We start from the raw sequence: 24398 nt of genomic DNA, 5'->3' as shown, positions 1-24398 counted from the left end.
CTCCTGTCCCCTTCGTCGAGGTCCTTGTTCTCGCGGTCTCCCTCCGGCTGGCTGTGCTGCGCCGCTGCGTGGCGTCTCAGGAGGTGTTTCTGTAGTTGACTCGCGTGGGGCTGGGCCTCTGCCGCCGCGGGCATGGAGAAGGGGGGCCAGGCCGTCGGCAACGGTACCGCGCCATGCTCCGCCCTGGCTACGCCTGCTACGCCATGCCAGGCCGCTCGGCTCCGCCGCTCCACCGCCTCGAGCCTCGAGGCCTCGCGCTCGGCGTTCCGCGCTTGGCGGCTTGGCGCCCCGGAGATCGCGGAGCATCGCGGAGCATCGCGCAGATGGAGAAGATGATGGCCTGCGAGTTGGCAGGCGCGGCGCCGGGGGCCGGGCAGGCCGGGCCCTTCTGGCTGCACACCAACCTGCACAAGTGTGCCTTCGCCTGCTGGAGCCTCCAGCCAAGCACTCGGCCTGACTAGACGGCCTGGGGTCCCGTCCCGTCCCGTCGTCCCGTCCCGGGGCTTTGCCGCGTTGCCGCGCTCTAACGGGAGCGCCTTCCCTCCCCTCCCCTCCCCTCCCCTCCCCTTCGCCTGTCGCATCTTCGTTGGAACTAAAAGACGCCCTTTTGATTTTGCTTTGCATTTCTGTTGCAGTGGAAACGTACCTGAGCCCCGTGGAGACCCACTGCCACAACATCGACTACTTCATCCCAGACGTGGACAACCAGACCAAGCTGCTGTCCGAGGACGCTATGACTCGTCTCCGTATGTCCACGACGCCAAACTGATCTACTGCGGCCCTCGCTCGCGCTGTGAGAGTGGCATTGACATGAACATTGTTTGCAGACATGGGCCGCTCCATGATCGCCCTCTTCATCGTGGCCTTCCTCATGGTGTTCGTGGCCTTCTGGACGGGCGTGGCCGGGTGCTGGCGCCGTTCCCCGGGCAACATCACGTCCACGGCGATTCTCATTCTCCTCGCTTGTAAGTGGCGTTGTTTTCCCTTCTACAAATGTAGCGCAGCGCGCAAGTATGATTCTCAAATTGATTGTGTTTCAGGCCTCCTGAGTGCTGGTGCAATGGGTCTTTGGCACGGGGTTGAATATTACGAGAAGGAGAAGGTTGTCGGAGAGGATTTCTACCAGCAGTGGAACAATGTAAGTATGCATTTGACTGGCTGATTGGTGCCGGTCAATGCTAAGTTTTAACATTGTTGGTTTTCATTCTATTTTATTACAGGAATTTCTAATATGTTTTGTTTTTTATCTTGCCTCCAAAATCTTCTCATCTCATTGAAGTTCATTAAATCCAGGACCAGGAAGCAGTGCAGTTTTCAGTGTCGTGTGTCATTCTAATTGTATTCATTCAAGATTTTTAATTGGTCTCCACTGTTAGGTTCTGCGCGATGAGACTCATATGTGGTATGACTGGTCCTACATGCTGGCATGGATCGGTGTGGGTTTTTCACTAGTGTCATCCACACTCTTCTTCTCTGCCGCTACCTGCCTCCGATCAGAGAAAGACTCTGAGAAAGCCAACAATGTGCAGTATATTATGCCAGGTACAAAACACGCAGGAGCGATGCATTTTCAGCTTGTGGACTGGACTGGCAACTTCATTGATTTATAGATGCTGGATTACCATTGCATGTTTATCTTCTGAAGAAGAATTTATCATTAAGAGATTTGGAAATTTTCTTTATGCACCCAGTGTGTTACTTTCCTGCAGGGTCTTGTGGTGTTCCATTTGAGTATTTTATTCAATTGCAGCTAATCTTTCTTCATATCTTTTCTTTCTTATCGATAACGCTGAGGAGTCATCATTTCATCATCCTCTGGTTCTGTGGAAAAATGACCTCGACTTGATCTTGGCTTGCCCAGGCTCCAAGTGAAAAAAAGAAACATTTGTAACTGCCTAACACGGTTTTGGCTTTTTCATACTTGTCCAACAGGTGCTAAAGGAAAACACATACTTTTCTTACGATTGGTCATACATTCTTGCGTGGGTTGGTGTTGGCTCCTCTCTCGTATCAGCCATCCTGTTCTCCGCAGCAGCGATCTGCTTGCGAGGAGAAAGGGAAAAGGAGGAAGCTATGAACATGCAGTATCTCATGCCTGGTAAGCATTGGTTTTTATTGGGAACTTCCTTCTTTGTTCTCTGTTTTCAAGCTTAAATTATATCAAATAATGATCCTTTTAACATCAGTAACTGCTTCATTCTGGGTTATGTTCATAATCTACCAAAGTTGTTATTCAGATTAAAACATACGTTTTCCTTGATACTTCTATCTTAACTTAATTGATCTGATGGATGTGCATGTTAATAGATACTATTAACATAAATTTTTAATACTGGAGAGTGGGGGGAATCTGATTGTTTGAAGAGTTCGTGTTTTCCTTGTTTTAAACTGTACTTTGCTCATTTACAGTGTACCCCCAGAAGCAACAGTACGCTGCCTACCCTGGCTATCCCGCTCCTCCTGCTGCTTACCCTGGTCCCTATTACCATGGTTCCCAGTACGGCCCCTACAACTACTAGAATTGACATGAAGAAAAAACTGCAGCTAAGCTGCTGACTGCCAAACTTGTGTGGAGGTGGTGCTATTGGCCAAGTTTCATAGCATCGCTCCTGTGTAGAAATCTCAACTTGACCGAAGTCAAAGTGAATGTACTGTCTGTGATGTGACATGTCTTCAGTGCATTTATGATTGTTCAATTGTTTCCTTTTTATCTTTGACAAATAATGATTCTTTTTCATTTCTTATACCTTTGGCCCTGCTATTTTCTCAGTTGTGTTTGTAAAGTGTGTTCTTTTCCCATGTGAATGCATGAAAAAGCAATCCATCTATGTGCAAATAGAAATATATTTAGTTGGAAGCTCTCTAGGACATGCAAAGGGAAAATAATCTGCTCAACGATAACAAATGCATAATCTGTAAATACTTTTTGGGTAGAAATTAAGATTCAACAGTTATTATTAATTTGGTTGTCACGAACAATTATGTAGTAAGTTGCCATTTTGTTCTATTTCTTCTTATGAGCTACCATGAAATAGGCTTCATATGATTTCAAATTCAGGGAGTAGGTCTGTGTTACTCTGTGAGGCTCAAACAGTTTTTTTTTGTTTTTTTTGTACAAGAATTGTCACATTTGAGAAGTTGTATTTGTAAGAGCTTACATTTTGTACCATCCTCAAAGTAAAACATCTTTTGGCTGCGTGTAGATGCATAGACTATCTTGTTTTCTCTGAAATGTTCTTCCTCACTGTGAGTTACCGTAGGTCAGCTAAAATATTTGCATTATTATGCTATGTGCTAGTCCACTTCTGCTGTAAAGCATGATTATAATCAGAAATCATATACAATCTTAATTATTTTCTATACCAACATTTGAGCAACTGTTATAAAGTTGTATCCATCAGAATGCAACTGCAACTATTTAATTTTTTTGTAAGTCGCAATTAGACCAATCAATTTTCTGTTGTCTTTAATTTATTTTATCTAGTTTAAAGTGCTATGTTATGGAATATTGGGTTAACCACAATTCTGTCTTTTCTTAAAATTATATTTTTTGACTCAAAAATTGTAGCTTCTGATGCTCCTACACAAAGTAACTAGTGTTGATGACTAGAGGAAATTTGAAAATAAATACCAAGTGTGCTGGCATTGCCATGATAGCATTACAGATGAACTTTGACAAATCATCTAGCTCTCATGACATTGGTTAAATCAATTGTGCAGTATTACTGGTAGGATATGTTTTGGGCCTTGATTGCATCAATCATTCTGTAAGTGCCAAGACCGAGTGTATCTGTTTTAGTTTTGTGAATGAGATAAATCAATTTGAATGATTGTTATTTGAGTGTGATTGTGCCTATTTGTATGTGTGTATGTATTAGTGTGAGTGTGAGAAAATGTGTGGGTGTGTAAAATATACGTGGACTTCTGATAAGCCTGAAGCTTAACAAAAGTACTCAAAATGTGTTTTTATATGATGAATTGAAACTAAGTGGGAAATTTTGTTATCTCAGACTGTCTGTTTAAATGTTATATATATGGTAAATTTTGTAAGATAATTTTAAAGTGAAGTAATTAAATATTTTTAAACTACTTTTGGTGTGTTTAAGTTCATCCCCTGAAGGGACACTTTATTAACCACATTCTCATCTCGACACAAATGTACCATTTGGCATCAATTTAGTCTTGCACCCTGAGCAGTATGTCACAATCCAACACCACCAAGTAGAGGGGCCGCCAGGTTCACAGGCCTTCACACCGAATCCAGAACACACAGAGAGAGAGAGAGAGAGACGCCGCGCAGCACGAATAGGTGAAACCACTCCGCTTCGCACCTGCTGTGTAGCTTGGGCCCCTTCCCGCCTGTGAGGTAGGCCATAGGCTCGTCTGCAACACACCGGTGCGCAGACGGGGGCCTACCTTCCCATTACCATTAAAGGCTAGACCACACATGATCGTTTGCCATTTCGGGCCCGACACATGCTCGCCTGCACTGCGAAACGAGACATGGCCGTCCTTACTAGGGTGACACGTTATGCCGGCGGAGAAGAACCTCAATTGGCTACTCGCAGTATGACCAGTCAGGGATGAGGTATACATCCCCGGGATACCCCTGTCGTATTCACTATCCCGAAGGGAGTAATGTAGGGCTCTAGTATTCACAGAGGCAAGGTAGGCCAGCGTCTGCGCTCCGGTGTGTTGCAGACTGGGCGATGTCTACCTCTCAGGCGCGAAGGACAGCACAAGACGCAGTCCCGTTACACAGAAATCAAACAGATATCCCTGTTTGTGGCGATGCTAAAATGCTAGAAAGCTTCTGTGAACAAATTTGTCTTAATTTTCCGAAATTTTATTAAAATTTGAATAGTTTTTACATTCTTTCGGCTCAAGCCGTTCGCCGTTGCGCGCCTACGCTGGTTTAGTTTTTCCGCGCTCCGACTGGCAGCGCCACCTCTCGGCAACCCGTCACTAGAATGAAAAATTTCTAGAACGAAAAGTAGCCTCACGCACAGGAACAGCGTTGTGAAAAGTGTTTGTTTACCTCTTCACAAGCAGAAAGTTCTTGCGGCTGCTGTGCCTGTATCATTTTATAAGTAAAGTTATCATCATGTAGGCTGTCCGCATCGTCCGCATTTCATTTTGATTAATGGACATCTACATTTCGTGTTAATGTTCGTTCTACTTCATTTTTAGAATGGATAGGAATTATGTTTCATCAGTTGAAGCTGTTTGTTCTTTGTGTTGCATTCTGTGCATTTATTGTGTGTTTATCTGTCATTTTCCTCAGTAATAGTGATGCATTTTTCGTGGTAAGTTTGAGTAAACGGACAAATCGTTTGAAATTTTACAAACCATTTACAACACAAGTAAATTCTAATTTGTCGTTGCAGCTCTATAGCATTAATAAAAATTACCGTGCCTCCTCCTATTTTAATTTTTGTCCTTTTGTTATATTTCTTGTTTTAGAAAAATGGGATTCGCCAACATTTGGAACAGATATACAAACACCATGACCTAAAAGAATCCTACTCGCTTCCTTTAATTAGATGGAGAGGAGGTCCGGGCAATAAAGTTGTGGAGGTGAGATAAAATAGAAATGGATCATGTTCATTCAAAATTGCGTTGGTTTATCGAACATGATTGTCTTTTCTTGCTTTTTCAACAAAAAATAATTCTGTTTCAGAGTGGGAGAAGCTTTCTTGACCAATCTCCCAAGTATCCATTTCTACGCCAGCAAGGACTGCTGCCTGCAAGAAAATTACCAAATGCTCTTTTGATTGGAGTGAAAAAAGGAGGTACTAGAGCTCTTCTCGAGTTCATAAGACTGCATCCAGATGTACGGGCAGCTGGATCTGAAGTACATTTTTTTGATCGTCACTATGCCAAGGGCTATGATTGGTACAGGTAATCAAAATTTTCTTGGCCTCAAAACACATTTTTTTATTGTCAAATCAGTGTCTAATGAATTCTCTCTCATTGCTACAGACAAAACATGCCTCCAACTCTAGAAGGTCAAATAACTATGGAAAAAACACCAAGTTACTTTGTGATGAGGGAAGTTCCTCAAAGAGTATACCAAATGAACCCTGCAATGAAGCTGCTAGTTGTTGTTAGAGATCCTGTGACTAGAGCCATTTCAGACTACACACAAGTTGTGAGGTAAGATTCTGATGTTATTGCTCTATCTAAGCTGTTTTGAGATATATTGATCAATTCTCACAGTATTAAATTTTTGGTAGCAAAAATGTGTCACTTCCGAAATTTGAAGACCTTGCATTTCGGAATGGGTCTCAGTTTGGATTAGTTGATACAACTTGGATACCTATTAAAATTGGAGTCTATATAAGGCACTTGGAACGTTGGCTGAAGTACTTCCCTCTGAAGCAAATTCATTTTGTAAGTGGTGAAAGACTCATTGTTGATCCTGCAGCAGAAATCAGTAATGTTCAGGTATGGTCCAGAGCTAGTTTGCTAACATATAATTTACAGAAACAAGGTTCAAACTTTTGGTTTCTTTCAGGAATTTTTGGGTCTAAAAGTTATTATTTCTGAAAAGCATTTTTACTTTAATACTACCAAAGGATTTCCTTGCTTGAAGAAGTCTGAAGGGCAGTCTAGTCATCATTGCCTTGGAAAGACCAAAGGGAGGAGCCATCCACTTATTGACAATGAAGTTATAGAGAGACTTCGCGAGTTTTATCGGCCATTTAATGCCAGGTTTTATCAAGTCACTGGTGTTAATTTTGGGTGGCCTTAGTCTGAGAAACTAATTCTGTGATAACAAACCAAGATACTGGTAGTTCAGGTTTTAAGTTTCTTGCTAACTTTCCAATCAGTTAAAGTATAGTTTATTTGAACCTAGTCAAATCTCAACACCAAAGGTAACGTGGGTAACAAAATTTAATGTACTGAATAGTTTCTGCTTTTGATCCTGGTTTTGAAACAATGTTCTAAGAAGGAGTTTTTTTTTTGTTTTTTTTTTTAAGTAGTTTATACCAATTCTTGTGTCCGAAATAAATTTTATTTCTTCTGAGTGACACTGTTTAGAATGATTAAGATATTCAAGTTAAGAAGATATGTGACAACACCTACTTGAATTCAAGACTAGGTATATCATGCCTATCAGCATAAGTGATTTAATATAAAACACTCATCGCACTTTATCCTTTTCCTTCCCTATTTTCAGCAATTTTCTTTACAAAACTGAAAAATTATTTACACATTAATATCACAAGTGTCTTAGTAAAATTATATAAGATAACAAATTTAAGATAACAGAAAATCACATTACTCATACAATCCTTACACAATAAAATACTAATTTCAAAAATAACATCCTTAAAATGTATCTACATAACAGACAATCTAGTGCTTTACACAATGAGCCAGCAGAGTTCCATAACTTAACATATGCAACACTCAATTTATCTGCCTTTCACCTGCACTTTTCACTTCAAGCAACCACTCGAAGCAGTCAAAATCAGAAAAAAACGTAATACTTAAAAACAAACAACAATGAGAAAGGAGAACGTCACACTGGTTCTCTAAAAACGTTGTCCTTCGACAACTCTGGCGAGTCCTGACTGCTCGCTGGCCATGCTGGTCACCACGCGGCGAGGCGCGAGCCAGTCGCAGGGTCGGATCGCACCTGGATCACACTTGCTCGCGCGCCCGCACCGAGCACGTGGCGCGCAGCAGCTCGTCGAGCTCGCTCTCGGAGCGGCAGTAGCGCAGGTCGCCCGGGCGCACGCCCTGGAACACCGCCACCACGCTGGGCCGCAGGTTGTAGAACAGGAGCGGCTGCTTCCGCTTCACGAAGTCCTCCGTCAGCGACTTGACGCCCTGGAACACGGAGCAGCCCGCTGCATTGGTCATCAACGCTCGCCCGGGGTGGGGGCGGGGCACAGTGGGCCAGAAGACCGGTGGAGGCGGTCAAAACTCTAGACGCGTTTTGAGCTCCTGAGTCGCTGAACAGGGCTCGAACCAAACGTGTGACCCCATCAATGGATTGCTCTCCGAACGAGGAATCCATTGGTGGGGTCACACGCTCGGATCGAGTCCCATTTAGCGACTCTGGAGCTCAAAACGCGTTTAGAGTTTTGGCCGCCTCCACCGGCCTTCTGGCCCACTGTGCGGGGCGAACCTGCCAGGGAAGCCCAAGAAGGCGGGTCCACTCGACACCTACCTTGGCGGCCGTGAAGTCGGCGCCGTACACGTGGCGCGCGTCCAGGACGACGGGCACCGAGCTGGAGCCCTGCTTCATGCCCACCTTGGACACCATGTTGCGGACGTACTCCACCGAGGGGAACACGAGGCTGCGGTCCGGCGTCACCAGGAGGTACTCGATGCCGACACTGCTCTGTAAAGCCAAACGGCACGCGGGTCAGTGCCGGAGAACAAGAAGCAGCCGAGACGTTCCGATTCCGCAGTGTCGTCTCGGCCCGGCCAAGGGCAGGCCCCGGCACTGCGACGGCACGACGGAATCGCCATCCGGCGGCTCGAGAGACAAGCATCCGCACGCAGCCATCGCAGAGTGTACCCACCATGACCCTCTGCACGGTCATGGAGGGCCTGGCCGAGGCGTACAGCAGGAAGAGCACGTTGATGCCGATGCCGATCACGATGCCCAGCTCCAGGCGCAGGAACAGGCTGCACAGGAAGGTGGCGCCCGCGGGGATCAGGTCCGCCTCTGTCGTGCAACAATCACGTAACACACATCACTCGTACGTCGCACAGTGTCCACTCAGCCTCGTGCGCGGACTGAGGCACTCACTCTTGGTCCTCCAGATGGGCTTGACGACGTGGAACTCCACCATGAATACGACGGCCGCGATGATGACCGCCGCCAGCGAGGCCTTGGGGATGTAGTAGAAGTAGGGCGTGAAGAGGTGCAGGGACAGGATCACCAGCACGCCTGCACAGCGGGAACCACGTGTTCAACGCGACGTACGATACCCTACCCCTCCTAATAACAAGCACGTAGTTTGATTCCCGTTTTCAACACTCACATAGTTTGTGCACCGAGACCAACAAACACGTAGTTTCGCGGCCGTTCGGGAGTCGCGAGTAAACACTCACGTAGTTCGGTTCAACAATCACGCAGTTCCATTTTCTACAGTATTATTGCTGTGTAAGTCGTTTGATCACTATTAGGTGGTAAAAAACAGTCATTGTGACCGAATTTAAGCTTGGAAACGTGTTCTGAGGCAGTTTTCGGTAAAAATACAGTCAAAATACAATGTGGCGAACAGCTTCTCAAAGTACTTTCAGAGTGCCCCTACCGACAATACTCTCCACTTTTAGGTTGAAAGTGACTCAAAGCACAAATAATTTAGTTTGTACACCCTCAATGGATGCCCAATGTCTATTTTCAGTCTAAAATAAAACACTCGAACAAACTACGTGTTTGTTAGCCCGCAGCAGAAAACTACGTGCTTGTTGCGTCTTCTAGCGAAACTACGTGTTTGTTGACCTCGATGCTCAAAGTACGTGAGTATTGAAACCGGTGATCAAACTACGTGTTTGTTATTAGGAGGTAAACAAACGTGACATGAGCTAGGGCGGCCTGGGCACGGCCTGGGCCTTACCGGTGTAGACGCCACCGAAGGTGGTCGCCACCCCGCTGGCGTTGTTGACGGCGCCCCTCGACAGCGCTCCGGACACGGGCATGGAGCTCACGAAGGAGGACGCGATGTTGCACAGCCCCAGCGCGAGCATCTCCTGCGTCGCGTCGATCGGAGTGCCGTCCGCTGCAACAAAAACCCGGGCGTCAACCTCAACTACGTCAACCACGACATGGCAGCGGGAGCGCCTGCGGAAGGGAGGGTAGGCAGCTCCGCAGGCTGCTGCGTTCGGCGGGATTGCCTACCCCCGTCTTCGCAGGCGTCTGCACCACGCCGGGGCCATGGCCGTGGAGGGGCTGTCGTGCCGCTCCGCTGCGCCGGATGGGTTGCCCACTCCCAAGGCGCGGCGCTGCGGAGCACAGCGTTGGGCCGGGAACTCACAGAACACTTTGGCCAGCGAGATGTTCTCCAGGATGGACAGCAGCGGCACGACCAGCACGGCCGAGCCCAGGCCCGACGCCATGTCCAGGAAGCTGAGCGTCTCGTTGCCCACGGTGAGCGAGAAGGGCGGCGGGCGCAGCTCGGGCAGGCCGGGCTTCACGTCGCCGGTCAGGTTGAAGGGGTGCAGGCCGTGGCCGTCCAGCAGCGCGGCCGCCACCCCGCACACCACCACCACCAGGATGTTGCGCGCCGTGGACACGAGCCACAGGAAGCGCGCCGCCGCCTTCTGCAGGCCCGACTGGTCCTTGGAGTCCGTGGGGCCCACCGGGATGTCCTTCACCTTCTGCGGGCACAACGCCACAACGCGCACGCTCAGGTCGGTCGCTTCGGAATGCGGATCGGTTTGAGCAGGCTGCAGCGAAGCCCGAGGTTCCTTACCCTCAAGATGAGCAGCACCGCCATGCACACGAAGCCCAGCACGGCGTCCCACAGCCTGGTCTCGTGGATGTGCGCGAAGAGGTTCTCCCACACCTGGAGGAACTTGGAGCCGGGGAAGGTGAGGCCCAGGATGTCCTTGATCTGCGTGGTGGCGATGATGATGGCGGCCGCCGACGTGAAGCCCACGGACACGGGGCCCGAGATGAAGTCGATGAGGAAGCCTGACGACAGCGAAGCTGGGTTGACACTCGTGTTCAGGTCCAAGGGGAGTCCCATCCGGGATAAGTCGACTCACCCAGCTGCAGCACGCCCATGAGCAGCTCCACGCAGCCGGACAGGAAGCACAGCACGACGGCCAGCTCGGGCGGCAGGTCGTGGAGGTTCTCGCGCGTCAGGATGGCGGCGATGGCGGTGGGGCCGACGGGGGAGTCCTTGCACGAGCCGAACACGGCGTACACGAAGCACGCCATGAAGGACGAGTACAGGCCGTACTGCGACGCCACAACAAGACATCAGCGCTCTGTCTCTCTCGCACCCCTACGGTCGCACGGGACGCTGCACGAGTGCGACAGAGACAGAGGCACGCCTTACCTGTGGGGGCAGCCCCGCCACGTTGGCGTAGGCGATGGCCTGCGGGATGACGGTGAGCCCCACGGTGACGCCGGCCACCAGGTCGGCCGCGGCGGCCCCGCCAGTGTAGCGGGGCATCCAGCCCAGGATGGGCACCCTCTTGACGAGCACCTTGCGCGTGCATGCCCGGCGCACGCGCCCCACGCACAAGCCCCACCACGGCCGCTCCTTGCCGTCGTCATCGTCGTCGTCGTCGTCGCCACTGCTGTAGTACGACCTGCCGGGGCCGGACGGGCCGGGCTGGCCGGGCGAGGCCGCGGGGACGGCCCAGCCAGCGGGGAGCTTGGACGGCGAACCTGGAAGGCCCGGAGGACCCGGAGGACCTGGAACCAGACAAGGGGCACCCGCGTCATGAGGAGGAGCTAGCTAGCACACTACTGCAATTTCCTTTGGCGCACCAACGGCCGCTCACAGCTTGGACTGTCTAGCGGTCACATGCTGTGTCTCAAAAAGTTTTTGAGAACCAATTGTTTTGTTTTTGCTTTCGGGAATTTTAAGAGAGTCCGTTATCGCCTTGTAAAATCAGAGACAAAAGAGAAGACCAGCCCAAAAGAGAAATTGGCTGTACTGCGGCCGGTCCAGTCCCCCCCTCCCCTTTCAAGCGCCCGGTTGTGCGACCGCGTGGCCGTCCGCGCGACGCGCGACGCCCCGGACATGCACAAGAGAGAAATTGGCTGTACTGCGGCCGGTCCAGTCCCCTTCTCCCCTTTCAAGCGCCCGGTTGTGCGACCGCGTGGCCGTCCGCGCGACGCGCGACGCCCCGGACATGCACAAGGAGAGATGGAGAGGGCTTAGCTGGCGACCGGTGCCAGTCCGCGCACCACGCCCGCTACAAGGGCTGCTAGCGGTTGTGCGACCGCGTGGCCGTCCGCGCGACGCGCGACGCCCCGGACATGCACAAGAGAGAAATTGGCTGTACTGCGGCCGGTCCAGTCCCCTCCTCCCTTTCAAGCGCCCGGTTGTGCGACCGCGTGGCCGTCCGCGCGACGCGCGACGCCCCGGACATGCACAAGAGAGAAATTGGCTGTACTGCGGCCGGTCCAGTCCCCTCTCCCCTTTCAAGCGCCCGGTTGTGCGACCGCGTGGCCGTCCGCGCGACGCGCGACGCCCCGGACATGCACAAGAGAGAAATTGGCTGTACTGCGGCCGGTCCAGTCCCCTTCCTCCCCTTTCAAGCGCCCGGTTGTGCGACCGCGTGGCCGTCCGCGCGACGCGCGACGCCCCGGACATGCACAAGAGAGAAATTGGCTGTACTGCGGCCGGTCCAGTCCCCTTCTCCCCTTTCAAGCGCCCGGTTGTGCGACCGCGTGGCCGTCCGCGCGACGCGCGACGCCCCGGACATGCACAAGAGAGAAATTGGCTGTACTGCGGCCGGTCCAGTCCCCTTCTCCCCTTTCAAGCGCCCGGTTGTGCGACCGCGTGGCCGTCCGCGCGACGCGCGACGCCCCGGACATGCACAAGAGAAGCACTGGCCCACCCTCCTTTCAAGCGCCCGGTTGTGCGACCCGGGGCCCGTCCGCGCGACGCCCGGACATGCACAAGAGAAATGCTTTCGCCCCCCTCCCCTTTCAAGCGCCCGGTTGTGCGACCGCGTGGCCGTCCGCGCGACGCGCGACGCCCCGGACATGCACAAGAGAGAAATTGGCTGTACTGCGGCCGGTCCAGTCCCCTTCTCCCCTTTCAAGCGCCCGGTTGTGCGACCGCGTGGCCGTCCGCGCGACGCGCGACGCCCCGGACATGCACAAGAGAGAAATTGGCTGTACTGCGGCCGGTCCAGTCCCCTCCTCCCCTTTCAAGCGCCCGGTTGTGCGACCGCGTGGCCGTCCGCGCGACGCGCGACGCCCCGGACATGCACAAGAGGCACTGGCTAATTCAGCCCCCCCCCCCCTCGACACACACACAGAAGTAATGTCTTTCCAGTGGCGCGCGAAAGCAGTGGTGGAGGCAGACCCAATTTGGGCGCCAAAACCCCGAAACGGCGGCCTACGCGCCGCGTGATGGAGTGACCCTAGAAACGCGAGTACCCTGACGGGACGGCCCTTCCGAGTTACGATTATTCTTGCATTTGAGGCGAATTGGCGGTCTCGTTAACCCGTCTCGTAAACTACAGAGTCGGGCCGAGCCCCGCCGAGCCCCGCCGCGCCGCGTCGAATTGAAGACGTCGTTACTACCGACGAGCAGCCGCGCTCCAGACAACGAGCACCAGCGCTACTGGCAACCATCGACGGGAACAACTCGTTAGCGACATGGTCATGATGGTCACGGTGGCCCAGGGAGAGGCCCTCCCCAAATCCACCCGGAGAAACCACCCGATAAACTACACTGTCAAAGGACACCGGATAAACTCCCAACGATTTCTGGTTCGTTTCAGTCGCCGGCAGTTGGGAATTCCGGACTGCCCCGGGTGGGGAGTTCCTAACTTTGGACGCACGGGTCTTCAGCACGAGAGATTGTGCTCCAGTGCGGTTCAGAAAATGGTCAAGTTGGAAGACCTTCGAACCGAGTCGGCGAGGCCCAGCCGGGCCCAGTCTGGCCGGCCACCCACTACACTGCCTAAAGCCCAAAGCGCTGCCGCGGCTAAATGCAAGGAAGGTCAAGACGAGCGCAGCGCGCGGCAGGCTCACTCCGGACAGTCGCCCCGTCTCTCTCGCACTCCCACGACAGGCCGCGCGAGTGCGAGAGAGAGAGACACGGAGCCACCAAGCCCAGTTCGAAATCAGCCTGCAGACGCGGTCTCCAGTGAACCGAAACCCGCCGGTGCCGCGGCACCGCCATTCCGACTCGACCCCGCCGCCATCCAGGATGTCGCTGATCCCTGGAAGGACAAAGCGACCCGCCAGCCCCGCCAGCCCCGCCAGCCCAGCCAGCCGCCCCACGGCGGGGCGAGGAAGGCAGGGACCTGGGCCGGGGCCTCTGGCTGCCCTGGCTGCCTCTGGCCGAGTGACGCAACGTTTGAACGTTCGGGACGCAAGGCGGCGGCGACGACGGCTCATGAAAAGCCGAAGCAATCCCAAGTCGCTCGCGCTTCCTGTCCAGCGAGGCACCGACAAGGTACAAGGCAGGCAGGCAGGCAGGCGAAGCGCTTGTCGTGCGCACGCTTCGCGACGCTTCGGCATTTACCGATATCCTGCTTCCCAGCCGCGCCATCCGCGCAAACCGCGCCGCCGTGCCGCCACGCACTCATTACCAATCGAGTGGAACAGAGCAGACCGTGTCCGACAGTGTCCGAGCGTCCTTCGCACTGCCGGCAAAACGGCCGGCGACACCGCGGCGCGAACCTCGGACCTCTCGGACCACGGGGCGGGTCGCCAGGCGGGCCCAGCGAGCAAGCAAGCCTCCCACGCCGCATCACCTTCGTCCAGCTGACATCCATCCGGCGCGCCACTTAACAGAGCCATAGCGCGTGTCATGCAAATCGCTTTCGGAGAAAACAGGAAAACCTGAAAGGCAGAACTGGAAATCCTTTCGACGTTTCATGTTCTCGGTACACAATGCGAGCTCCGCTAGCGGCCTAGCGGGCGGTCGGACGATCGCCACCACGAGGCGAGGCGCGGCGCGGCGATCGCGGCCACGGCGCGTCGCGCAGCGTCGCGTGCGGCTCCCACCGCCGCGGGGCCGCAGCCCACAGCCCGCGGGCCGCACCATGGCGTGCCACGTGCAAGTGCACAGGTGTGGGAACCACTGGCGTGCCGCCGTGTGCCGCCGCGTGCCGCCGCCGTGTGCACCCCAACGCCTGGACGCTGGGCAGTCTCTACACTCCAAATCCAGGGTGTCTAGAAACTATGCGCCTTAGGCGTATGCCACAGAAATGGAACTGCCTTAAGGCGCCTTGATTCTACACGCCAAAGGCGTATACCCCATTGAGCACCTTTTGCAGATAGACGTTAGCATGTGAGCACCATTGGTCGAAGGAAAGGTGCGTGCATTGTACACACCCTGGATCATAGGCACTGAGCTCAACAGGACTCAAGGTGCGTTGAATGTAAACACCCTTTAAGGCCTCGGTAGGCATGGCCTCGGCCAAGGGCGGTGTTTGCATTCAACGCACCTAGAGTCCTGTTGAGCTCAGTGCCTATGATCCAGGGTGTGTACAATGCACGCACCTTTCCTTCGACCAATGGTGTTCACATGCTAACTTCTATCTGCAAAAGGTGCTCAATGGGGTATACGCCTTTGGCGTGTAGAATCAAGGCGCCTTAAGGCAGTTCCATTTCTGTGGCATACGCCTAAGGCGTATAGTTTCTAGACACCCTGGATTTGGAGTGTAGCGCCACGGCCGGCGGGGCTCGAAGAGGGGGTGAGTTGGAGCTCTTCAGGCAGGGCTCCAGGCTCCAGCGGCTGCCCGGTGGCGGCGTCGGTGTCGATCGTCCACGAACCCCAAACAACCGGACCATTCGGCGGCCGGGCGTCCGCGCGGCTCCACGCGACACGCCACTGCCGGACGCCATCGCCCAAATAAATACAAGCAAAACTGAGGAGCCACACGCCACGGTGGACTACGGTGGACGCGCCGCGGTCCAGTTGCCGCGTTGCCGCCGGCGTGGCGGCCTTTCTCCAGGCCGCCTCACTTTATTCGCGCCAATAAAAGAAATCGGCGAAGGTCAGCGCACACTGCGCGGCGGGGCAAGGCGGGCCGGCCCAGCGATAACTGGAATCGAACTGCCGGGCCAAACAGAACCACTCGCGCGCATCACGATTATTAACCAAGCCGGCGGACGAGCGGGGCGAGCGGGCCGCGGAGAACGCCGTACCTGCGCCTCGGCCAGCACCGCGCCGCGACGCTGCGACGCAGTTACGAGGGTACACGACGGCGACTCCCTGGCCGCGCGGACCAACAACCCACACGGCCCACTACACGCGACCCGACTCGACCCGACCCGCCGGCCGGGCTTCGACTTGACGGTGAATAAACTCAGACTTACGAGTCGCCCCGCCCCGCGCCGCCCCGCGACCGGTTTGTCTTTGTCCGTCCCACATTTGATGGCATGCCGGTCCGATGATGACGCAGTGTCGCCTTCTCATCCCCGCGGATTTCCCCTCCCCCCCCCTCCCGTAATTGCAAGTACTAGTCTCCTCGCGCCGGCACGCTCCCGGGACACCTGGAACACATTGAACACATCGAGTGCAGAACGAACACACACCTGCGGCACTAGAGCGCCGCCCCCTCCTTTCCAACCTCACGAGCCTCACGAGCCTCACGAGCCTCACGAGCCTGCTCAACAACGGAGGAGGCCCGAAACTTGGCGACGCCGGCTGAGGGAAGCAAGCAGCCGCATCATGCTGCTCAGGGTCGGCGTCGGAGTGTTCGGCGCGGGCATACCCAATCCGGCGCTGGCATGTTCCACTTTCCATACGGCGCCGCTTCGAACAGAGCTAGTACTCGGCGGACCGCGGGTGGCGGGGTGAGGTTAGGTGGTTGGGGGGGGGGGGGGGGGGGGCATGTCGACAACTCGTGTCTACCATTGTCACTAGCAGCGTCGGCGTCGGCGCCACGGAGGAATTTTGCATGTCGTTCTGCGAGGCAGCCCGGGGAAGAGAGGGGGAGGGGGAGGGGGGGGGGCTCTTGAATGAAATGTGCTCCCTGAAGAGGCAGGCACCACGCGAACGCAACGTCGCGGCGACTGCTGAAACGCCGAGACTGTGTTCGACGGGGTGGCCGAAGGGTGCCGAACTGAACCGAACCCGCAGCCCGAGCCCCGCCGTCCGGAAAACCAGAACCGGGCGCCCGGATTTCGCCTCCCTTCCCGGGCTTCCCGGCTGTGGCGCCGCGTCGCGCAGAACCGGTCCGGTTCCGGCGTTCCGGTTTCAACCGGAGAATTCCGGTGCGTTGCGCGGCGCGGCCGCCGATCTTGCCCGCCACCCCTTCCCCGCACAGGCGCGGGACCGAGCGACGTCAAGCCAAGACGACACGAGTCGCGCCCTGAGAACTCAACCACCACCAACACACCAACAAACAAAAAAAAGAATGAAAAAATTGTAGTAATAATGAAACTCTGCAAGAGCTCTAAAGCACTGACGTAAAAAAACAACGAAAGATTACAGGTCGTTTCCTCGTCGTGCTCGTCACTTCCATTGTCAGAATGAGGCAGAGTCCAGTGTCGGGATTCGCCGCCGGCCGGTGTCGGGCCGTCTGGCCGCCTGACCGCGTCGCTCCAGCACCATCCAGCACACCATCCTGCTCCAGCACGACGACGCCAAGACCACGTGGCCCGGCCCGTCCCGTCCGGCCCGCCCGGCCACGCTCCAAACCTCGGCCGCTAAATTCCGCACCGCGCCGCGCACGCGTGCTTAGCTTCTTTCTTTTCGCTAAAGTGAGTGTAATTGCTTTGGGGAAAAACATAAAGCAACACATGCCGATCAGGTTTCGCTTCCCAAGGCGCTGCCCGGCCATGCCCGCGGCCCCGCCTCGCGCCCCACGCGTGCTCTCCGCTTCGGGCCGTCGGGCTCGGCGAGCTCCGAAGCAAAACGAGAACCAGCGAAGACAGTTCGGCGGCTGCCAGTCAGCCGCCATCATTTCCAAATCGCTCCGTCTCCGTCGCACTCATGGGGCGTGCCCAAGAGGTGCGAGAGAGACAGGGCGACCAAATGGCAGGCAGGGCCGGCAGGGCGGCCTGACTTTGATTTAGTGGCGCGCCGCCCGCGGACTCCGTTTACTCTGTAGGCCGCCGGGCCGACACGTTTAGCGTCGCCGGTCTATCGCGACGGCGATCTTAATGTCCAGCGGCAGCTCGCGAAGTGGAGCCCAAGCGCGTCATGGGCGCCAGCAGCCTGCCCGGCCTGCCCGGCCTGCCGGCAGAAACCGTGGAGCACCGAGCACCGCCACCCGCCGGTTCGCCGGCGTACTCGCCGTTGCCGAGCGCCGAGCCCGGCCGAGCCAGCGAGCCGCTGGGCCCACGCGGCGCGGCGTCGGCGGCGTGGCGCGGGGGAAGTCCCTCCATGGAGGCTGGGTGCGCGTGGCGACCCGTGGCAACGCCAAGCGCCAAGCGTCGCCACCAGAAATTAAGTTGTCCCTCGAACCACGTGACGCGACGGGACGGTCATTCCGTCACGCCCCGGACAGGCCGACGGGCTGGACGAGACGCGGGCAGTGTACTTGCCCAGTGTCACTTACGGTGTACTTGCGGAGTGTTCGACGTGTTTGCCTCCGCAGGGAAAGTTCCCCGGTTTCGGCCTTTCGGCGGGGCGGCCCGCGGTAGGCTGATTCCGAACGGATTCCGAACAGTGCCTCCGTCGCTCTGTCCGTCGCGCTCTCGTGGGGGTGTCCCGTAGCAGCGCGAGAGAGACTCGTTGCGACACTGTACGCCCAGGAAGAGGCGCCACACTCAACTTTCGCCCACAATGGACCGCGCCGCACGCGCCGCCCCACACTGTCTCGGTGACCGCACCGGACCGCACCCAACGCGTGCGGCCGCCAGCAGTCTCTCTCCCTCGCACTCGCGGAGGGCGCCGCGCCGCGTGGGTGCGAGAGAGACAGGCCGAGGGCCGGCCGGGCGTGTGGTGCGTCACGCGTCGTGGCAGAAGAGAGCGTTCGCACCCTTCACCCCGAACGGCCAGTCAGGCCAGTCCCGGCAGGGGCGGCAGGGGGAGGGGGAGGCCACGAGATTTCTCATGGGGAGGCGGACCGCTTTCACGCGGCGTGCGACACGGGAAGGAACGCGTTGGGGCTGCACCAGGTTGCACTAGCGTGCACCAAGGCGGAGGTGGGGGTGAAAAGCATGCACGTTCCCGGACATGGCGAACCGAACCGCCGCGGCCATCCCTCCGCTTCCCTGCTGCCCATTCTCCCCGCAGGGACACCAATCCCGTTCATAACAACGACGTGCATCGCACTCGTCGCCAACAGAGTATTTTAACAGTGCTCAGCACCGCGCGCACAGCGCCATGCTACCTGAGCGTCACGGCATGGCAGGGCATAGAATGGAATGGATCGGACGAGACACGAACACAGCGGCCGGCGCGCACGAAGTCATCTTGCAGTCCAGCGTATAGTTCAATTTGGCAATTTTTTGAGTCGCATCAGCGCAAACGACCAGGCGACCTCCTGCACTGTACGTAACCTTCACACAGCAGTGGAGGAACTGACCCTGCCAACACCAGCCCCAGCCACTGCAGGTGCGTGTCCTCCGTGCGCAAGGGACGGCATACGATCAGTTGAGGTCTAGCCCGTAATGGCAATGGTACAACCTCCATAGGCAACCCGGGTGCAGGGGTGCGTGCGGATTGCCTACCCGGCCGCCGTAAGGGGCTCCTACACAAACAACATCCCGGCGAACGCGATGCGACACCAATGGGCTTCTCGAAACGATCTCGCATGTCCGAAATGGGTCCAAAGACAAACGCAGGAAAGTGGCCCCAGAGGCCAAATCGCCCAAATCACCGCCGGGGGAGGGGGCGCACACAGGACGGCGTGGACCAGGACAGACCGAGTGACGTCATCGGCCAGCAGACTGTCTCTCTCGCACTCATGGAGCGTCCTGGAAGGGTGCGAGAGAGACAGAGCGGCCAGCCATTAGGACGAGGACGGGTTCAATGTTCAATGGGACCGAATGGCCGAATCGAAGCGCCGCGTCGCGCGGTGTGCATCGAATCCGCAGGCGGATCCACGCCACTTTGGCGCGCATTTGGCGCGCTTCTGCAGTGTAGGCGGTGGTCGCCGATTCGCCACGCCCAGGGACGCCAACAACCCGTGCGCGTGCGAAGAGGTCCACCCGCCGGGCGAGAGTCGTTCCCACCTACTTGGGATTTTAACGCCATTTGGCCGCGGAGCCGTGTCCTCCGTCTCTCTCGCACTCATGGGGCACTCCGTAGGGGTGCGAGAGAGACGGCAGAGCGGCCTGCAGAAAGGTGACTCCAAATTGGTTCCGCGGCGCCCTCCCCTCCGGCCTCCAGAGCCACGGCCCTCCCCCCAGCTACGTAGTAATTGCAGATTCAACGACCCACTCTTCCAAAAACTAAACGCACTTACGCAGATAAATCGATAAGCTCATTACCCAACGAGGTATGCCGGCGTTTCGCGGTTTCGCTCGCGGCCATAGACAAGCGGCGACCAGCCCCTCCGCGTCAGGGAAGACCATCGGCAGCGCGGCACTCCGCACTCGGCAGCGCGGCAACGACCACGGACGGCAAAACGCAAAGCGCGAACCGCGGGGAAAAGCCTTGCCAACGACGCGGTGCGCGCGGTGCGCCACGCCCCGCGCCCTGGCGCACCCTACACCATGAGCCTACGCGGCCTACACCCTGCCCGGCGGACCCGGCGGCTGCAACGTCAATGACCGACTCGACTCACCTCCCTTGCCGCTGGCGCCGTTGGCGGCCAATGGTGGCGACGGCGGGACTGGGGCGTGCTCTGCCGCTGCGGGCGGCGTCAGCGACTCGACGGAGCCCGTGAAGCCCTGGTTCACGACGCCGGCGGCCTCCGCGGCGGCCTGCGCCGAGGGCACGAAGGCCGTGAGCGTCACGGCCGCGTCGGTCTCCTTGTCGGCCTGGGTCTTGGTCTTGTCGGGCTTGCTGAGGCTGTACTTGTGCGCCAGGGGGCCGCCCTCGGCCGACGGGAAGGCGCTCATGACGGCGCCTGGAGTCCCGGAGGCGCTGCCGCCTGCCGCCACACAACCGTCACAACTTTCTAGTCCGTCGCTTCTCTTCCGCGACGCGTCGCGACGAGGCGGGCCGTGCCGTGTCTTGCCGTCGACAGGTTCTTATTTGGCGTCGACACTGCAGGACAACCAGCTGGGTCCGGGTTCGAGACCCGATCACCCCCGGCGCGCCGTCGCCCCGAGCCTGGCACAACACTGCACTGACTCACTGCACTGCACCGCCTGCTCGGCGTGTCTCGCGTCGGCCAGGTCGGCCAGGTCGGCCAGGTCGGCCAGGTTGGCCAGGTCGGCCGCCCAAACACACGACCAGCCACGTGCTTGGCGTGCTGCGCGGTGTCGCCGGGCCGCGGCGAGTTCATGGGCCTGGGACGGCTTCGCGGACACCGACACCACCGCCAGCCATGGGGCACTCCGCACTCCGTCGTTGACGTCGACGTCTTGGAGGGCCCGAGGAGCACACCGCACTGTGCGCCGCTGCGCCGCTCCGCTCCGTTCCGGGGGTCGAACTGCCGACTAGCGGCACGACAGTCGCTGCCGCGTCGCGTGGCACTGGCGCGGCGCGCCGGCGTTGACACTGACCGGCCGGCCCGACGTCCAAGCCCGGCCCAGCGCGGCGACGCTGTCCCAGCGAAAACGCCAAGTCAAAATCCGCCAAAGCGTCTCGACTCGGGCTGGGAGCTGGGCTAGCTCGCCCGACCGCGGCGCTGTGATGGTGCCAGCGCCAGCGAGGCGGCGGCGTCGTGCTGCGGTGAGGCGGTAGACGCCACTGAGCCAGACTCGAAACGAGGCGGCCCGGCGAACGGCAAAGCGATGTCATGTTGGTTGGCTGGGGCTGGAGTAGCCGCATCGCACCGCCCCCGCCAAGACCGGTCAGCTGAGCCATAGTGCCGCTCTCTCCCCCCTCCCAATCCATGAGAGAAATTGTTGAGGGGTTTCCCCTGAAGAAACTGAAAATCATCGACCAAATGACGGCAGTACTTCAGCTATAAATTTACATCTTGCATGTGCGGTGTACAATGTACCAGTCCCAAGAGGTTGTCTCGAGGGTGTCCCACGTCACGAACGGTGGAGGGAGGTGCTTAGTCCCAGGAAATAAGACACCTAGTCAATTTTAGTCAAATAGTGTACCCTAACAGAAATCAAATGTGTAATGAAGCTATTGGAACAACAATGTTTATGAGCAAACTAATCCACATAAATCTTTCAATTCAGGGAGAAATTAAGTATCAGGAAGACAGAAATAAGATTGTTTTTATTTTTTTGTATCAATTTAATAGGTTGGAAACATTTACAAGTAGGGTTCTGGGAACTCGAATGACACTTCCCTTCCAGTCAGTTTCTTGTAAACTGAGGCAAAGGTGTCAACCTGAAACAAAAAAAAAAACAGATATGTATAAGCATGATACAATGAGATATGGAGCCCACATCAATGAATCACTGATGAAATTTTGATCAGCACTAGCCTACAATGTCCCCAAGGGAAGTCATGGTTCAGTACTGGCATTATTGAAGACAATTTTTGAAAAAACAAGAAAAAAGATTCTGTTTTTTAGGTCACAAAAACCAACAAGAAAAATTTATGAGTTCAAACTACCCAACACATTAGAAACAAATTTAACTCTGCCTCAGTGGTAGTGACGAAATTAATTTTATAACATCAAATAAATCAGTCCACTTGAATACATCACAGACAAAGAAAGAACATTTCAGACAAGATAAAAAAATAAAATAAAGAGCTTTTTTTAAAAAATGACATCAAGAGACATTCAGGTGTTCAGACCTCATACAGCATCACAAGAAAAGTGCAACAAAACTCCAGTTTGCCTCAGTGGTAGTGACGAAACAAATATATACATCATCAAAATCAGTCCACATGAATACATCACTGACACAGAGCGTAAACATTTCTGACAGGAAAAGGAGGAAATATAAATAACTTTTCTTCAGGTTATGATGATAAGTGACATCAAAAGAGATTCAGGTGTTCAGACCACATATAGCATCATTAGAAAAGTGCAAGAAACACAAGAACTCCAGTTTGCCTCAGTGGTAGTGACGAAACAAAAATATACATCAAATAAATCAGTCCACTTGAATACATCACAGACAAGGAGTGTAAACAATTTTCACCCAAAAATAAAAGCAATACCAAAAGAGCCTTTTTGTAGATTGTTGCAAAAGATGACAACTCTCACATCTTAAGAGTCTTCTCAAAATACCCAAGAAACAAGAGTAGTGAAAGATGATAGTTACCTTGTGTTCAATATTTGTCTGCTGATTCTTGTCCAGATGAACCTTAATGAGCTGTGATCCGTCAAGCTTGACCCTGATGCGCTTTCCGACGATTTCAGCAGGGAAAACCAGGTCCTCAAGGATGGAATCATACACAGCAGTGAGGGTCCGGCTACAAGGGAGTAAAAAAGAAAATCCATTAGAGTTGGCAAGATAACAAAAAATACGCTAAAACAAGTACCTAATGTACACATTACCTCCTGGGCCGCTTCTGCTTGTTTTGAGTACGAGTCTTACGGGTGGGCTTGGGCAAAATTTTCCTCTCACCAACAAAGACAACGTGCTTGCCGCTGAATTTCTTTTCAAGCTCACGGACCAACCTAGTTTGGATTTTCTGGAAGAGCTTCAGCTGAGGAATTGGCACATAGATGATGATGGACTGTAAAAGCAAAATTCGTTGGGTAATGAAAGCAAGCAACCACTAAAAGGATTAGCCAAGAGAGAAACAGTGTCAAAATAAACAAGCTCTTCAGAGACTACTAACCTTCTTGCCATTCAGCTCAATTTCCTTGGCCTTAGTAATATGCAGCTCACGCAGCTGTGCCTTCAGGTCGCTGTTCATCTCCAGCTCCATGAGAGCCTGGGAGATGGACACCTCGAAGGCATCGGGCTCAGCGCCACCCGGCTTCAAAATTTTAGCTCCTGCCGCGATCATCTGAAACAAGGTAACATTGGCGGTTCAGCACGGACCCACGTAAAAAAGACGTCAGGCAGCCTCTCCGTAGGCCAGGGGGAAACTCGACAGGTAGTTTGTCAAAACGACGAGAATGTCGATGCATTGGCTCAAGGAAACATAACCTCAGCGACATGGGTTCCAATAACAGAAACTCAAGGACCAAACCACACAGTAACAGAGACGGTAGGTCGTTAATAGCCTACTCAAAAAGGCCAAATTCAACGAGTGCGCGAACTTTAGGACATACAAAAACGAAACATAGGGTTAAAACGTGTCACTGGTGTGTCGGCACAGCACAGACCGCCACTATCATCCATAAACATCGCACTTCATACGGATACGACACTTACGGTAAGCTCAAATATACGTTAAATAGGGGTCAATAAATTTGTTCCACCAGTGAGCGTCAATTATTTCACAGAATTAGCATAAATACAACTTGAAAGAGTAGATGATGCCAAGCCAATTTCGACAAAGTTTACCTTGCCATGCGAGTGCGTGAAAGGACCGTTGAATGTGGACCCGGAAGAACCAGTCAGTTTGACGGGCACTGCCTTTGAAGAAAAAAGAGCTTCGATCGCCGTCGGTAGATTAGACAAGGGCTGTGAATTTACAAAATAATTTCCGAAACAATACCCAAACAGACAAACTTCTTTACAATACGCAGGGAAAAATATTTTAGCACTTTTTAATGAGTTTGATACTATTTTTTTATTGCTCCCATTAATCATCATTTTTCCGCATCCTGCCGTCAGGTATCTACATCGT

At 54.6% G+C, this 24398-nt stretch overlaps 4 protein-coding genes and 1 non-coding gene across 7 annotated transcripts in view; 2 read left to right on the top strand and 3 right to left on the bottom strand.

Annotated features, from left to right (window-relative positions):
• LOC117646051 overlaps window positions 1–3458 on the top strand; it is a 40641-nt gene extending 37183 nt beyond the window's left edge. Inside the window, exons 3-7 of one of the 2 annotated variants that reach the window (XM_034386704.1) lie at window positions 636–746; window positions 828–965; window positions 1041–1138; window positions 1377–1542; window positions 2410–3458. In XM_034386704.1, coding sequence (XP_034242595.1) covers window positions 636–746; window positions 828–965; window positions 1041–1138; window positions 1377–1542; window positions 2410–2519 — 623 coding nt within the window. In that variant the 3' untranslated portion in view covers window positions 2520–3458. Of the gene's footprint in view, window positions 1–635; window positions 747–827; window positions 966–1040; window positions 1139–1376; window positions 1543–1932; window positions 2099–2409 lie in introns of both variants that reach the window. The other variant, XM_034386703.1, reaches the window with a different exon arrangement.
• Window positions 3459–5016: 1558 nt separating this feature from the next.
• Window positions 5017–7034, top strand: LOC117646058 (heparan sulfate glucosamine 3-O-sulfotransferase 3B1). Its single transcript, XM_034386720.1, has 6 exons — window positions 5017–5306; window positions 5464–5577; window positions 5681–5901; window positions 5983–6156; window positions 6237–6447; window positions 6518–7034. Exons 1-6 carry the CDS (start codon window positions 5205–5207, stop codon window positions 6752–6754), a joined length of 1059 nt encoding a protein of 352 aa, XP_034242611.1. The 5' UTR covers window positions 5017–5204; the 3' UTR covers window positions 6755–7034.
• Window positions 7000–21395, bottom strand: LOC117646057 (sodium-independent sulfate anion transporter-like). The gene is made up of 10 exons (XM_034386719.1): window positions 20356–21395; window positions 11031–11392; window positions 10735–10930; window positions 10440–10660; window positions 10002–10344; window positions 9585–9746; window positions 8771–8911; window positions 8541–8686; window positions 8183–8356; window positions 7000–7839 (listed from the first exon to the last, which is right to left on the bottom strand). Exons 1-10 carry the CDS (start codon window positions 20630–20632, stop codon window positions 7651–7653), a joined length of 2211 nt encoding a protein of 736 aa, XP_034242610.1. The 5' UTR covers window positions 20633–21395; the 3' UTR covers window positions 7000–7650.
• Window positions 21396–21895: 500 nt separating this feature from the next.
• Window positions 21896–24379, bottom strand: LOC117645721 (40S ribosomal protein S7). Of its 2 annotated transcripts, none has more exons than XM_034386071.1 (5): window positions 24113–24379; window positions 23439–23609; window positions 23152–23333; window positions 22916–23066; window positions 21896–22028 (listed from the first exon to the last, which is right to left on the bottom strand). In XM_034386071.1, exons 1-5 carry the CDS (start codon window positions 24362–24364, stop codon window positions 21951–21953), a joined length of 834 nt encoding a protein of 277 aa, XP_034241962.1. In that variant the 5' UTR covers window positions 24365–24379; the 3' UTR covers window positions 21896–21950. The 2 variants fall into 2 exon arrangements, with proteins under 2 accessions (XP_034241962.1, XP_034241963.1); XM_034386072.1 differs by having other exon boundaries at window positions 23981–24122.
• On the bottom strand, window positions 22276–22363 carry LOC117646672. The gene has a single exon (XR_004587794.1). It is a non-coding gene; the product is annotated as a small nucleolar RNA SNORD70 (small nucleolar RNA).
• Window positions 24380–24398: the final 19 nt, after the last annotated feature.

This window comes from Thrips palmi, unplaced genomic scaffold (assembly GCF_012932325.1).
Source record: "Thrips palmi isolate BJ-2018 unplaced genomic scaffold, TpBJ-2018v1 HiC_scaffold_19, whole genome shotgun sequence".
Classification (NCBI taxonomy): Eukaryota; Metazoa; Arthropoda; class Insecta; order Thysanoptera; family Thripidae; genus Thrips; species Thrips palmi.
Note: the sequence above shows the minus strand (reverse complement) of the source record. Positions and strands in the feature narration are given on the sequence as shown.

Excerpts from the sequence above, each read along its gene's own strand:
- LOC117646057 (XM_034386719.1), bottom strand. The coding sequence starts at position 20,632 with ATGAGCGCCTTCCCGTCGGCCGAGGGCGGCCCCCTGGCGCACAAGTAC. Across the intron at positions 10,661-10,734 it reads CATGGGCGTGCTGCAGCTGG|GCTTCCTCATCGACTTCATC; the intron begins GTGAGTCGACTT and ends CGCTGTCGTCAG. Across the intron at positions 9,747-10,001 it reads CTCGCTGGCCAAAGTGTTCT|CGGACGGCACTCCGATCGAC; the intron begins GTGAGTTCCCGG and ends TTTTTGTTGCAG.
- LOC117646058 (XM_034386720.1), top strand. The coding sequence starts at position 5,205 with ATGTTTCATCAGTTGAAGCTGTTTGTTCTTTGTGTTGCATTCTGTGCA. Across the intron at positions 6,157-6,236 it reads GACTACACACAAGTTGTGAG|CAAAAATGTGTCACTTCCGA; the intron begins GTAAGATTCTGA and ends AATTTTTGGTAG. Across the intron at positions 6,448-6,517 it reads CAGAAATCAGTAATGTTCAG|GAATTTTTGGGTCTAAAAGT; the intron begins GTATGGTCCAGA and ends GGTTTCTTTCAG.
- LOC117645721 (XM_034386071.1), bottom strand. The coding sequence starts at position 24,364 with ATGATGATTAATGGGAGCAATAAAAAAATAGTATCAAACTCATTAAAA. Across the intron at positions 23,610-24,112 it reads TCACGCACTCGCATGGCAAG|ATGATCGCGGCAGGAGCTAA; the intron begins GTAAACTTTGTC and ends ACCTTGTTTCAG. Across the intron at positions 22,029-22,915 it reads AGACAAATATTGAACACAAG|GTTGACACCTTTGCCTCAGT; the intron begins GTAACTATCATC and ends TTTTTGTTTCAG.